The sequence below is a fragment of the Lonchura striata genome, chromosome 3 (assembly GCF_046129695.1).
Source record: "Lonchura striata isolate bLonStr1 chromosome 3, bLonStr1.mat, whole genome shotgun sequence".
Lineage (NCBI taxonomy): Eukaryota > Metazoa > Chordata > Aves > Passeriformes > Estrildidae > Lonchura > Lonchura striata.
In genome coordinates, this window is record NC_134605.1 from 62740070 (window position 1) to 62755705 (window position 15636).

Below are 15636 nucleotides of genomic sequence, written 5' to 3' on the forward strand. Positions count from 1 at the left end.
GCATGCAGCAGTCTGCCCTTTCTGCAGGCATTCTATCCTGGCTGTGCCTGAAAGGTCACTAAAATGTCATACAACTGATACATTCCTGGCAGCCATAACATCAGATGCATAAAACAAGGCTCATTAGCTGAATCAGTACCAAGGCATCCATCCTTAGCCTCATACATCAAACACTTTTTTGACTCTTCTATCTTACATTTATGGTAACACATTACATCTTACATGTCACTGTTATCACAGGAGGCTCATGTTGTGTTTCCCTTTAGTAAAAGCACACATTAACATACAAACATAATCCAATTCCTTTTGTGGTGGGCTGACCCTGGATGAACATCCGTTTTCCACTAAAGCCACTCTGTTTCTCCCCTCCTCAGCTGAACAGGAAAGAGAAAACATAACAAAAGGTTCATGGGTCCAGACAGAGACAGGGAGAGACCATTCAGCAATTACCATCACAGGCAAGATCCAAAGAAGAACAGTATAATGAGAAATAGAGCCAAATATTAAACTTTCTTCCCAGGCTTAAGTCCTGACTCTCTGCTTTCTCCACCCCAGTGACATCAGGGAATGAGGAATGGGGGTTGTGGTCAGTCATGACATGGATGCTCCTTGCATGTGCATGTCATGACTGGATGTATTTCCTGTGTGGTATAGCAGAGCGACAACACATGGTGCTCATATTCTGCATCTGACCTGCAAGGTCTTAAATTTATCTGCTCTCTCCAGAGGCCAAAGATTTCTCTTCCTGGACTCAGGTTTTTGAAGTGCTGCAGTTGAACTTCATTCACTGCCACAGCAAGGCACATCACTGCAGGTGTAGCTGGAAGGAAGGAGAGAATGGCAAAGTACAGCTAATAACATTACTGAAAGCACTGCTGGTGCAGAAGTGAGTTTGTGAGGCAAGAGAGAGCTGTGCACAAATAGCAGTAGCTAAAAACTGGCCAAATTGAGAAGAAAATATAAATGGAGGGGAGTAAAATTAAGTTTCATTTTAATACCTTGGAAATGACATATAGGGCAAAAATATAAAAGAACATATGGGGACACCTTTGCTCTTGCATCTTTGCCAGTATCCTGCTACCCAGCTCTCCGTTTGGTGAAGACATTTCCAAACAATTCAGTGTTGCTGCCTTTTTATGCTGTGAGCATGGTCTGGTGGCTGTTCCACTCAATAGCACACAGGAGGAGATTTGCTTGAATGTGATCTCCATAAAGTTTGTTTACAATGATAATCAAACATTATTGGTCTTTGTGCTGAGTACACAGTGATTTAGGCTCTCAAACCACAGCAGAGCCAAACACCAGGGAAACATGGGGAAGGAGACATCTGCCAGCACATGAGGCTGTGCCCTTTCTACTGTCACAGGAGGATTCAGAAATGGCACAAGGACTTGGACATGAGGTCCAGTTCTTGCGGTGCAATGAGCAGCATTTCTGCCAAGCAGTCAGTAATGAAGGGCCTGTGAGTGCTCTCAGCTCAGCCATTTACAAGGTGAATATAAAACCTCAGATTCTGAAACTGTAACCTCATGGCACTTGTGAGCTCTATGATGGCCACTGGAACTGAAGCCCTTACACAAATTTTGATGGAGTTTCTCAGATCAGAGTTTGCTCCACTGCCACTATTTTCATGATGTTTATTTGTATAATAATAAAAAATTATTCAGTAATTTTTTTCTTCACAGGGCCTTGTCCTCCACTTTTTTCTCCTCTTACCATGTTTCTTGTTGGTGTAAGGCAGCATCTTAGTCTGTTTCTGCTGATCTCCTGGCTGAGTCTTTTATCAGCTCTTTTGAGACAAGATATAAGGGTGGGGAGGTACTCAGGTCTTTGAATCTGATAAACATGATCTGGTGTTTCCACCCTCACAGAAATACAGGCAGAGATCTCTGCTTGCTGCTCCTTATAACTAGGGAGCAACAGGTATGCAGATATTGCTTTCCAGATGTACCCAGAAGAAAATACCAAGATGAATGGTGCTGTGGGTCCAGAAATTAGACCAAAAAATTAGACCGAAGTCACAATTTGTCTCAGATTTTCAGGTGGAGAAGATGTCTGGTTGGTAGCAGATTCTTGGACCATGATATGAGGAAGACCATGGTCTGGAGCAAGGCCTCTGCAAGGCAGGGCCGGCCAACAGTGGGAACCACGTTGAGAGGCTGGGAACCAAGGTCCTTGCTGTGCAGAAAGGAGCCAGGATGAAAGTAGTCAGGAATAACCAAGCAAGGGCTGGGAGGCATGAGCAAGTCTTCAGTAGCTGAAGGCAGAAACTGGGATCAGAGATAAGGCAAGCAGGAATAAGGACCAAAGGGCAGGTGGAAACAACTGGAGTGTAGCTGCAGCAATGAGAAATGCTGGACTGAAATGATCAGCACTGCCTTTTCTACCTGACAAATACAGCAAGCCACCTGCCAACCTGTACACCTGGAAACATGGTTGCTGCTTGACCTCTGCAAGGCTTTGCAAGGATTGTCTATAAACTTGCAGAGGGGCTTGTCTGATGCTTAGTAAAGAAAGAATCAATAAAAGACCTCCACTCAGCTAAGAGAATGAGAGAACAATAATAAGCTAAGAGAACAGGAGAACAATAATAAGCTGAGAGAACAATCATAGTCTGAACAACATATTTTTCTAAACTGGATAGACCTGAACATTGCTGGATAATAGCCATTTGCTTTCAAATTTTCATCCCTAAGTGCTGTGCAAAAAAATAGCGCCTTGCAATATAGATTTTGACTGACAAATCATTCTAAGAATTAAATATGTGGTAGACTGAATTATTGTAGAAGTTATCAAATGAGTCGTTAGGAAAAATTGTTCTTAGCCAGATCACTGCTAGGGGCAAGCAATAAAGAGAAGAAAAAGAAAAAAAGAAGGAAAAAGAAAATGCCTGGGGCAGTGGCCTCCAAGTGTGACTGCCACACTAATAAATGAGAATAAGAGTCATTAGTAGGTGCAACAAAGGGGAGAATTAAGGCCCAAATCTATGAAAGTTAACAATCCAATGCTAATGAAGACCTATCTAGATATTTGAAAGGAAAAGCAATAAGGAAACCTTTAACAGGAGTCATGCTGATAAAAATAATTTAGTACAAAGCTATGTTCATGGCATGTAGGAAACTCCAAAGAGCTCACACTGACAGTCTCAGCAGGAAGCACACTAAGGTTGTGGTCAGGTGTCCTTCTCAGGGCCACTGGAAATAATTAATTAGTCTGGTCCACCCACAGCAGCTCATCACTAGTCCTCTGAAAACTGCTATCTATCAGTCTGGGGTGAGCCGGGATGGCCAGGACCTGCTGTTCACCCACTAATTTTGGCTGAAACTCTAAGAAGGCAGCCAGCTGCCCTCAAAGGGTGGGGAAGAGAGCCAGCAGCCCCACATGGCCACTTGCAGGCTGTTCCTCTAAAGAATCCAAGCTGCCTCTCCTCTGTCTCAGGGGATGACAGAGGAGATGCTCCCCATTGGAGGGTCTTTCAAAGACAGCCCCTTATGTTCAGTGCAAAGTAGCAGGTAAGGACTGATGTTGAAAGGGAGTCTTTCACCAGTACCAGAACAAAACATTCCTGGAAGTATTTTCATGCTATTTTCAGCTTGTGGAGAGTTTCAGGTTTTCTTAATTTTTTCATGATTTTGAGTATGAGCTTTGTCTATTTTTCAATATTTCCATGTCCAGGAAGACCTCACACTCTCCAGCTGCATCAACAACCTGAGCATTGCTTCAAATGATCTGTAGCTTTTGTTATCAGAACCATCACTAGTTACTACCTCACTTCTGCTACTGGCTTGACACAGCTGCTTGGGATATTGTTTCATGGTCTGAATGCCTTTGTGTTCCTTTCCTGAAAGAAATAATTAATGGTGAGTAATATTTTCCCAATGCCTTGGTATGAAATGCATCTTTCTTAAAAAAAAAAAATAGACATTAGTAGTTCATTCACTATTGACACGTGCAGATCTTCTCCAACACTTCTGCAGCATCATTCTTGAATATATAAAAATTATGTGGTCTATAGTTAAAAAAAAATTATGCAAGGTAAATATATGTCCCTGGCTGTTACAATGCATCGATTTTATTAAGCAGATTTTATTAAGCAGCATTGTGATAAGCTGCTGGAATGGAAATGTTACTTCCTTCAAGCTTTACATTACATTATTTAGACATTTTTAAACTTGGGGTTGACAATCCCCACAGGAGACGGTGATGGATGCAAGAGGAGTGGCAGGGAAGACAAGCGAGGGAGAAAAGAAATTAACATAGATGAAGCTAGCAATGCCACCATTTTCCCTCATGTGATTTTATTTATATATTTGTCTCATACCACAACCCTATCTCCTAGGGATTCCTTGAACATCAGCTTCATTAGTTACGAAGGCAGCAATCCATAACCAATTTTCTTTTCATGTCAAGCTTGTTCGTGTATAAACCCAGCCCTTTTGTTGGAAACATTTGCAATTAATCCCACAAACAAAGAAAATGCAAATCATACAGTCTACCCTGAGCAACCTTTCTGACTCAAGGCCCTGACCACCATCTATTATACACTAAAATGAATTGAAATTCCCACTTTGAGTCTAACCTAATTTTCTAGTGATAATAGGCATGGATTCCCAGAAGCATTCTATGCATCTAGATAGTAACATCCTAATTTCCCTTCCTGGTAAATGTTTTAAATAAGACTTTAGCACCAAAGGAAATTAACCTTTAAATTAATTGTAATTATAAAATGCCATCACTGATTTTGTCTTCAGACTAATTACTTGCCATTATTTAAACAAACTGCACCTCCTCTGAGCTTTTAAGTTTGTTTCCCTCTGCAGTGCTGTGCCAAATGATCATAGAGCAGGCTGTGTAATGTCTGCCAAGCCCTGTGACACCTTGGACTGCTTAGGTCCATTTGCATCTCAAATGCAGCGGGTTTCACTTGTCATATCTTCCTGCCATGAACGTGTTCCCCTGTGCTTCAGGCTCGCACTGGGCAGCTCAGACGTTTTCAGCCTGCGCCTCGGAAGCGGCGAGCATGCCTAAGGGGGCAAAGATTGCCTGTGCTCTGTGCCAGGGAGAGCGAGACGCTCAACACCAGCCTTCTGCTCTGTCAGGGGCCCCCTCCAAGACAGGACATGACTGGAAATAATAGCACAGGAACCAGCTACTGATATGTGCAAAAGATTGATGTTGTACAGGCATGTCAGGGAATTTCCTAAACGTTCCTGATGGCACCATGGCTCTCCAAGGCAGCTGTCCTAAACATGACAAACATGAAATAGCGCCTTGGGATTTCAAAGGCTTCTTTGCCTCCATGCTTCTATCAGCGTCCTGACAGCCAAAGGCATCCCATTTTCTTCCCTCTGGTTTACTTAGATCATGTAGCAGTCACCACACTAAATGAAACGAGTAAATGTAAGAAGCTTCTAATTGAGCTGCAGGCTGCAGACTGAAGAGCACAGCTGAGCAAAAACAAGCTGAAGCTTCAAAACTGTAGGGTATTCCTTGCATTCTCATTCACCTGTTTAACAGTTTGGAGAACTGTGTTTTAAATATTGGCTTTTATTTGTTCCTATTATTATTTGTTGCTGTGCTGTCTCTGCAGGCTGTCTAAGCTGTCCCTAGCACCAAACAAGCAAGTTAGACCAGTGATTCCCCCTGTTGTGAGAGAGGTGTCTACCACAGATAGGGCAGATTGCTCTTTAGGTTTTCATCCCAAAGCCTTCACTGCCTGTGGTGGAAATCTTGATTGTTAATTTAAGCTGCAAGCCTACTTACATGTGGATGTAGGAGTGTGAAATGGATGCCACCTATGAGAGCACGGAAAAGGTGAAAATGGAATCACTGGTGTTTTCCAGAGAAAGACTCAGAACACACTACACAAATGGTAGGTGCAAAACTAGTGAAGTGTGTAGCTGAGTTATTGGATCCCCTTTTCTCAGGAGAATGTTTTATATAACCTTTCTTGGTTCAAACATAGTTGGACACTTAGAGGAAGAATAGACCATTGTGGGAAACTACATAGAGCTAGACTTCTTGTGGCTAAGGAAGTCCATGAAAAGCAAATTACTGTCAAGAATTTCAGGGAACCACAAACTTGGGATGGGAAACAAAGAAGCAGAATTAATGCTTTAATATTTGCTACCAGTTTCTCTTTTTGTTTTAGAGGTTTTTTTTTTAAGCAGGAATGGAAGCTGAGGTATTATTTCTCTGTAATGTCTCACTAAGCAGATTGCCGAAAAGCATTTGGCACAGAAATAAAGTGATACCTGAGCATATTCTGCACTTCAATAGTGCCTTTCATCCCAGACGCTCAAAGTTACGAAGCAACACACCTGTGAGTTTGTCCCTGTAATTATTTGCCATTTTAAATATGGAAAACAGAAGTATGGAGATGTTAAACTACCTGCCCAAAGGTGGAAGGTTGCCTGTAACAGATATAAAAAGAAGCTGTTTTTCTATCTATCCCATATGCATGTCAAAATTTCACATCTCTCACATATAATGAATTTAATACTGTCTTTTAAAATAAAATCTTTGTCATTACTTTTTGTACTTCCCAGGTCAGGCCTAGGATCCCAGAGTGGACTGTTTGTCACCAAGTTTATTGGCACATAATACTGTATTGCTCACCAGAAGATATTTCCTATCTAGGGTATTGCTGTCTTGCTAAACATTTTCAGTAATTCAAATGGAATCTTTAATTCCAATTTTTACTGGAAGGGGAGAATTGAAATAATTTTAAAGGGTTAAACTGAGCTTCACTTCTGTGCCAAGACATCCCCAGTAGCAGGGTTCCAGGGAATATGCAGCAAAAATCTTCTAGACAAAGTTGCAACTTCTTTTGCTTTGCAGTTTAACTGGAAACAATGCCTGAAGAAAAGAAGAAAGTGTATGTGCAGGTTGGATCCCTGCTAACATCAGATGGTGCAAAGGTTGTACCTCATGGTTCACAAAGGAACATTCAAAGGGGCCATACTTATTCTCTGATTGCCTTGACATTGCCTAATAGTAGGTAAACACTATTTCTGCTCCCTCTCTGGGTCAGCAAGAGAGCCTTCTAGGTTAGGATTTTACTCTGAGACACAGACTAAATTAGAGATTTTTCTCTTAGCTGGGATTCATTCCTAGCCAAAGCTGTCCCTCTAATAGCAAGCAGGTCTCTTTACTCTAACAGAACCTGTAAGGTGAATGCAGAATTCTCATTTCAGTAACCCAGGTTTCTTTCTTAATTGCTTAGAGATAAAAAGCCCTGGGAGGATGCTGCTTGACTGCTTATATTCCAGTGTTCCCCACAAAATGTTTATACAGTTAATGAAGTTTTCAGAAATACATTGAATTTTCTTTTAGTAAGGCAGTAGAAGCTTATAGCAGGGAGCCAAATTGCTAGTGAGCAAATGCACATTAAAGGAACATTTCGATGTTATTAAAAATAATGTGCAGCCTTTCAAAATTGCAGGCTTAACATGATTTTGGGAGACAAATGAGGAGCTCCAGTAAGTTCACAGTCATTGAATGCCTCCAAGTAATGGTTGTTGCTGACACTTTCATGGTTTATTTTTAATTGCTGCATCTAATAATGCTAATGAGCTAAAATGGCAATGGCTTAGGCATTCCAATGGCAGTGGTGAAGAGGAGAGTGTGGAGTTGGCAGCAGTGCCACTGGGGGCCCATCCTCTCTTGTCTTTCCCAGAAAAAGACCTGAGGCACTTCAGAGTTCCTCCTTCTTATGCAGCCACAGGGAAAATGGGAGTGGCAAACCTCCACTGAGAGAAGCAGCCATGGAAAAGCTGCTCTTGTCTGCTCCTTAAACACGGGTGCTGCAGTTTGACTCTGGTGCACCCGATGTTAGAGCGCTTCTGGGACTGTACCAGGAGAGAAAGCGACTTCCTCTTTAATCCTTGTTGCAGAATTAACCCAAAGCACATTGTTCTCATGAAAGGTAGCACAGACTTGAGCTTTGATTTAGGGGGCCTGTGGCTGGATTTATTTCATGTGTGGGTAATTAAAACCTCTAGACTTGCTGATTCAGTCCTAGTTATGACCATTATTTGATTACTGTATTGTTCCACTCCTAATCCTTTAGTGAGGTTAGAGCAGGTTAATCTTAGTGAAATGTTTGCTTAATACTACCCTCATGTATTCTCTTAATACTGCATAAAGAATGGAGAAATAGTAATTCTTTCAGCTTGTTCTAATTAGTCTGAGAGCAAAGCTAAATCAGCTGAAGCAGCTTAAGAGCAACTTGACGGTGTTTTTACAGTTGAGACTCCATGCCAGCAGGAGATGAGACATGTTCTATACTCCAGAGCAGTGTCAATATCTTCATCTGGTTAAAATCTGGAACATGCCCAGGTTTGGCTCTTGGATGTTGCATGGGTTTTTCTCCAGTCTTATACCTTGCTGCTCAGTTCTGCCGGGTTCAGTGTTTCTGCCTCTTTTGTTCCTCTTCTGGACTGCTGTTGTTCCCATGGCCCATTTGCAAAGCAGAAGAAATGGGATTGAGTGTATGGGTGTTCACTTTGTCCATCATGAAAAGCAAAGACTTTTTCTATTGGTTCTGTCTCATCAGAAGGGATTTGTGGCTAAATGAAACTTTGGTATGACCCAATACGTTTATCCTTATAAATGCTAAATAACATGACATCCATAAGGGATACACTTCTCAGAAGAGCGTGATAGATGTATGTGCTACCAAAAGGGATGGAAAAAGTGAGAAAATGTATCTATGAAAATAAAATAATTTTAAATTACACCTGAACAGGAAGTATTTGTATAGACTGCAGGCCCTGGCTGTTGCAGTGAACACGTGGTACATGGCAGAGCAGATGTCTGAGCAGAGAGAGAACTTTAATCATTCTTGCTACTTCATGAGGCCTCTCAGTAGAAACTAAAGCTGTTTTAATTTTGTGATACCTTGAGGGGCCAGATCCAATCTGAGCATTATTACACTGTTGGCACAACTCAGCCAGAGAAGTTCCCTTTCCCTTTTTTGCCAACCAAGCTTACAAACCTCAGCAGAGGGGACGCTGCAGCACCTGAACTTGTGCTGGATTCATTGCACTGGGTGGGAGTTCACCCCGGTGCCTCAGAGAGGTGCTGACAGATGGGTGAGATGCTCTTTGACTGGATGAGGAGACCTGGCTGGGGTGTACAGAGTAGTAATGAAATCTAAATGACAAAAGTAATGACAAAATAGTCAAGGTGATGGCACAAAAATGTTCAAAGAAACATGACAGTCTGTAGCTGCTGAACAATAGGGAGCTCTTGGTGCAGAGAGAAGAAAACAATACCATATTGGCCGTGGCACTTTGCTGCCAGGAATGCCACTTTATGAACAATGGGAGATATCTCTCAAATGTTCTCTGACTTCTGCACTTGATTGGCGAGCCAAGTCTCAAGTCCCTTTTTTGCTTTTTACTTATATCATGCCCTAAAGCACTACAGAATAGTGAAAAAAATATTTAAGCCCTTAGAAGAGAGGGCAGAACAGTATTGAATGGGATTTCATTTTGGGGGGACAACGAATAACTCTCCTCCAGCTCTGTGTGTAATGAATGCACTTAATGGGAAAGCAGGAGAAAATACATATGATTTCCTTAAACAGAAAAGTCTATTTGTGACATACCCCTGCTCCACACAGCTTCCCAAACCCTTTGTACTCTTTATACCTTCCTCACTTCTACAGAAACACAAAGACAACTGAAATGAGCATAGTCGAAACGACCTCCAAAGTGTGGTGGTTTGATTTCAGCATTAAATCTCCCCTTGATGGTTCACAGTGACACTGTATTGCCAATAGATTACAGGGTTGTAGCTATTTTCCACGCAGGAGAACACACAAAGGAACCCCCGCCAGCCCTAGCAGTGCTCTCAATCAAATAAAAACTCTTTAGCTTCCTGTTGCAGAGCTCTCCCTAGGATTCATGTATATTTTATCAAAGTTACATGCAGTTCTGATACTTGTTTCTAAAGTGCTTTAGTATGAATCCCAAGATGTACTGAAAAGCTGCAGTGGACCTTTTTAAAAAAATTCAGGTTAGAGTAGAGAAAAAAATGAAATGGCTTGACTCTACAGTATGCAATAAGAGCAAATTTTGCTCAACAGGCTTCAATTGATATAAACAAGCAGAAGAAACACAAATCTACATCTATATGAAATCATTTCACTTCATGTAAGTGCAGCCTGGGAGCAGCAGGACCAAAGAGGAACTCCGCTGTTTAACCTCTCATAAATTAAAGTCCTGCAATGATCTAAAGCTATTTTCTTGCCAGAATTGCTTTTACAAGACAACATACATGCCAACACAAAAGAGCTATGACTTCAGTTGTAACCAATTACTCTGAAAATAGTTAATAACAGCCTGGAGCAAGGAAAAAAAGAAAAAAAAGCTTGTATTTACTAATTGGGATTTTTTTCTTTCTTTTTGTTTAAAAAAACCCAACTAACCAACCAAAAAAAAAAACAAACAAACAAAAAAAAAACTCCTCGTTTTATGTCTTAAGCTGAGTTGTGACATAAAGAGTTGCAGTGATCTTTCCAGATGAAAGGTGTATGTAAATTCAAACCAGTATTTCTTGCCTCCTTTGTCTCTCAGATATTTCCAGATTTTAGACCAAGAAGGATGGACAGAAAATATGATCTGGCTACAGTATAATAAGGCATTTAGGTTGATGTCATCATGGCATTTAGGTTGATGTCAGCATAGTGGAGAGGTGATTAAAAAAAAAAAAGAATTCATTTTGTATGTAATAAAGCTTTAGTACTTACAGCTGTCCTCTTCTTCAGTAATACACTTCACAACATAACAGGCATAGATGAAGCCTGCCAGCTGAAACAAAATGTAATAGTGTTAGATGCAAGACTGATACCATAGAGAAACAAGAGATGGCTTTAGAAAAGCGACTATAGAAACAACAAAATTAACAGACTTTCTTTAGGAGTTAAAGATAACTCTCCACAATAGTTATTTTAATTAGAAATAGGGGAATTTTGCATCTTTCTTGCAAAACACATCCTTCAATAAAACTTCCCAAAATTGACCGAAATTTTTCTAATACCTAGTTGACTTCTTTTCAATTATTGAAAAAAATAGAAAAGTGAATGAGTATTTGGATGATTGAGATTTTAGCTACTGAAAATGTAAATATTTCTGTCAAAATCAGATTTGCTATACAACAAAACCTGACTCTCTAGCAGAACTTTTTTTAAAATCGGAACTGTGCCAACTAAATCAAGGACAAATTCAGTGCACTTGTAAACCAGCTTTATAATGATATTTTATCAGTTGAAATTAGGGCTGTGGATTAATGGAACTTGTTCCCATATCTGCAGTAGTCCCCAAGCTTTATTACAAGTCACTTTGGATAGTCCTGGATGTGTTTACATCAACACATCTCACACAACAGCTGGCAAATTTGTATCTTGTTCCCTTCAATCCTCTCTGAAGAGCATGCCCAGAATTTAATTGTAAATTGGAACAATGGGATTTAAAGAAAATGAAAATCTGGAGCAGTTATTGAAGTACCACCTGAAATAAATGATAATAAAAAAAGGAATAAATTTCCAATATCACACATGCAACAGGCCAAGTATCATGTGAGTCAGCTGCTGGTCCCTCCAGCAAGTTCTGTTGTTGTTAAGCTAAACCAGAACTAAAAGAACAAATACTGGAGCAGGAACACATGTCACATGTTGCCCGCTTTACACAACTTCCTTACGTGCAGGTCTGGAGAGTTTTCTCCACTTCATTACAAGAAATCATTTTTCATCCTTTAGCTCATCGCTGAAGTTTGCATGGTATGACGTCAAAAGAATTCCAGTTATTTGATCTTTGTGTAGTGGAAAGTAAGCTGTGCTGCCAAAATGTGTTATTCTGCACAGGCCACCTCACAGAGATATTTGTATGAGCTGCAAAACCATCTGTACTCTTAGGGAATTTGTTTTTTATATGGATTATATGGATAATAAAAATGCCTGGTAGCTTCAGCCAGGACTGAGCTCTCTGTGAATGGTGCAAAACCCATAATCTCCGGCTGAGGGAGATGATGATCTTAACTTCAGTTTGAGCAATCAGTGGGTTGGAGAGTAGAAGAAGTGAAATTTGAGAAACCATGTATTATGAATGCTGGTAATGAAAATGGATTTTTTTTTTCATTAGTCCGAGGCATATGCACAATCACCACAATATTGTGGGTTCTTAGAACCCTTAATATTACCATATATAAATTAAATGCAAACAAATCCATTCTATTTCATTGTGCCTTCATACCTGAGGCAGTGACTATGCCTAGTTTATTTCAGCTCTTACACAGATATTCCTGGTATTTCTGTCAGTTTTCTATGTAGAAAGCTACCTATACCCACAAATGCTATCTTCTAATATCTGTATGGGTAAGAGATAGCAAAAGGGGAAAAAAAAGGGCAGCCTCAAGCCTTCCCTAAAGAAATCAAGACTTGATTTGGAGATCACACTGAAGCCAGCATAGGTGCTGTCTGCTCACAGTTTAAATTCCTGTTGGAAGCCCAGAAGCTGCATTACAACGGAACTAAACCATTAATTTTGTCATTTATTATAAATCTGCCTTATAGTGCTGCTGGGAAGATTTTACACCTGGGGAGGATGAAATATTCACTGCTGGACACAAAGAACGCGCTGTACCAAGAAGTGGCATTCAGCTAATATCAGCATTTCATCTCTCCTTTATTGGATCACTCTTCCCTTTTGTTTCTTGGCTTCAAGACAGAGGGCTAATTTGCTCCACTGACTTATGCCCTGCACAACCCCATTGACTTCAATGACATTACTTGAGGTTTAATTCAGCAACGAATTAGGCCCAGAAAGGTTGTTCATAAATGATTCCATTCTTGGATGTGAACCTTGGCTTAATAGTTTCTCTGTTCTCTTTTTACAGACCATCAGATCCAAGATAGCTGAATAGTTGCATCTCTAGCAGGCTCCTTTGGTAATCCTTTTCTTGCACTACAGTTCAATACTTTACTGTCTTGTAAACCACCACAAGTTCATGTGTTATTAACTGAACTTATCTTGCAAAGTACAGCAAACAATCCGTATCACAAATGGTGTTTACAACTGATCTTTTAATTGTATTCAGTTACATCGCTTAAATCTCTAGGGAAATCCTTCGATATATAAGCTAATCCTACAGCATTTCATCAGACGAGCTTGTTGATTAAAAGAATGCCTTAAAGCTCAGATTGTTCTGATCTAAGTACAAATGTCAGGGTTTTTTCCCATGAGATAATCAGAGTTCATAAAAGAAACCTCCCCTTCTCCCACATTTATCCAACCCTTTGCTTGGTAAACATAATCATTTTGTTATTTGAATCTCACATTAGTTTTTTCCTCATTCTCTTTTTTTTTAACCAAGTAATTTGTAGTTTATCAGATCTGATACAGATAATCATTAAATATTTACCTTCTAATTGCATCAGCAGCAGTGGGCACACACTGCGAGCTGAGGCTCAGAAGCAAAAGTGGCAGTTTTCACTTTGATGATACTCAAAGACCTGAGCCTGTGGCAACTGCAGAGGTCCCCAAGATAGAGATCAGGAACATGTTTCCCCCGCTGTGGACTAGGACTTCCATAAGAAGGGTACAGCTCATCTATGCAGATAGCAGAGATTTTTTGGGGACTTTAGTCAACTAAATTTTTTAATGAATTCCCACATGGATTGATAGGTTTCCCAAAATTTACTACCTTTGTTATAGTGCAAGATGCACTTCTTTAACCTTTTCTCTCTAACAAAAGCATACCAAAATATACCTTTGTATCACAAAAAATACCCCAAAACCCCCATCAAATCCAAACAAAACACTGAATAACTCCTCATCCTGGAGAAGAATATGAGAGAAGAAACCCAAACCAAAGCAAATGATAGAAGTTAGTCACATCTCTTAATATATTCCTGGGATGTCCTCAAACACAGCATTGCTCAGTGCAGTATGAGAATTGCACAGAGCAGAGTCTTCCTGATTCAGTAGCTCCAAAAGATCTTTGTCATACATAAGAAGGAAGGAAATGAGTCCTCAGAGATAAAGAAGAGAAGGAGCCTGACTGTCTCAGAAAATAATTTTAAAACTGGGAAAGTTGCTTGAAAAATCTTGTTGCTTTGCATCCCTACTTTTTTTTTTTTTTAATTAACTGAGCTTTTTTTTTTTTATAAGCCATGTAATGATAAAAAGAAATAGGTGTAATGAGCAGAATATAATTTCTGGATCCCAGACCCATCAAGCTTAGGTGTCTACATCTGTCCCACTCACATTTTAATGCTGTAGTATGGGCCTCTAGAGGAGAAGGAACCATTAACAACATTCCTGCTCATTTATACATAGAGTGATTAGTAAATGCATGTTTTTATGAACCTCATTTTCTGCACCTTGGAAAAACCTGCTCTTTACAACTTTTCCTGATATGTCCATATGAGAGTATAAATGAATATTTCTCTTTCTAAAAGTGACATATTATCCATGCCTGCACCAGCTCCCTGGGTGTACTTTAACAGCATCTGATGACCTTAATTTTAGAAACAATGATCTCAAACACTTAATAATTTTTTGGGATGTTTTTAAAATTTGTTTTTGTTTGTTTGTTTGGTTTTTTAATCTATAAGCATGTTGATAAAACCATTTTCCTTCCGTCAAGAAAAAAAAAAGACCAGCAAAGCCTAAAATAAATCACCAATAAAACAGCATTACTGAAGCTTTGGTAAGAAGATTGACTACAAAATATAGTTAATGCACTTTATTGCCTTATCATAGCTGTATAAGGAAAACAAAAAAAGTAGAATATTCCCATCTAAGTCAATGATGTCCCGTTACACCTCTAAAGACTCGGCAGATCCTGAGTCACTGTGAGTGTACTTCCAGACTTGCTCAAAATGTCAAGTGCTGTGATCAAACTTAATCAGAATCAGTATTGATTAAAATCCTGTTGTGCTATTTTTTCTCACTTCTTTCATGGAGATGAATGTTTTTATATACTGCAAAGAGTACCAGACTTGGAAAAAGGCTATCATATAAAAAACCCATAATTGCTGGTCAAGGTTCCCATGCTTCCCTCTTCTACATAGGTAATTACTAAAAGTTACGTTTATTAATCTGGGAACTTGAAACAAAAGAGTGACAGCAAGGAGGAAACAAAAACTAGAAGGAGATCTAATTGTGATAGTGTGGTGAGGAGCAGGCTTGAGATGAGGATTAATGAGTTAAGGGTTGTGGAAATAATACACAGTCTTGGTTTCTTTGAATGAATATGTTTTTATTCTATAACCATACCTGGTCTAGTGAAATGGACCTTAGACTTAAAACCCACAAATCTATCGTGTTTTCTAATGGAAAAATATTTCAGTATCTTTAAAACAGCTAAGGCTTCTGCATTTGCTTTTCATTATTAGGTTTTTGCAGGTGTCTGTAAACACTCTGCTTTTAAGACTTAAGCAAAATATAAGCTAATTCAAACACTAATATGACAGAAACACATGGATGTAATTCTGGACCTGGGAATGCTCTGTTGCAAAGCTGCGATGTTACATGTCCAGCCATGTGCAAATTAATCATATTTCTTAAGCTTACAGTGGTCTGTACACATAAAACCTTTGTGGTGATGTGCATTTAAGGGGCAATGTTT

At 39.7% G+C, this 15636-nt stretch overlaps 1 protein-coding gene across 1 annotated transcript in view; it reads right to left on the bottom strand.

Moving 5' to 3' along the window:
• The window catches only part of NKAIN2 (sodium/potassium transporting ATPase interacting 2), a 510593-nt gene that overhangs the window by 16543 nt on the left and 478414 nt on the right, over nucleotides 1-15636 (bottom strand). The window contains exon 5 of the mRNA XM_021547161.3: nucleotides 10757-10817. Coding sequence (XP_021402836.1) covers nucleotides 10757-10817 — 61 coding nt within the window. The remainder of the gene's footprint in view (nucleotides 1-10756; nucleotides 10818-15636) is intronic.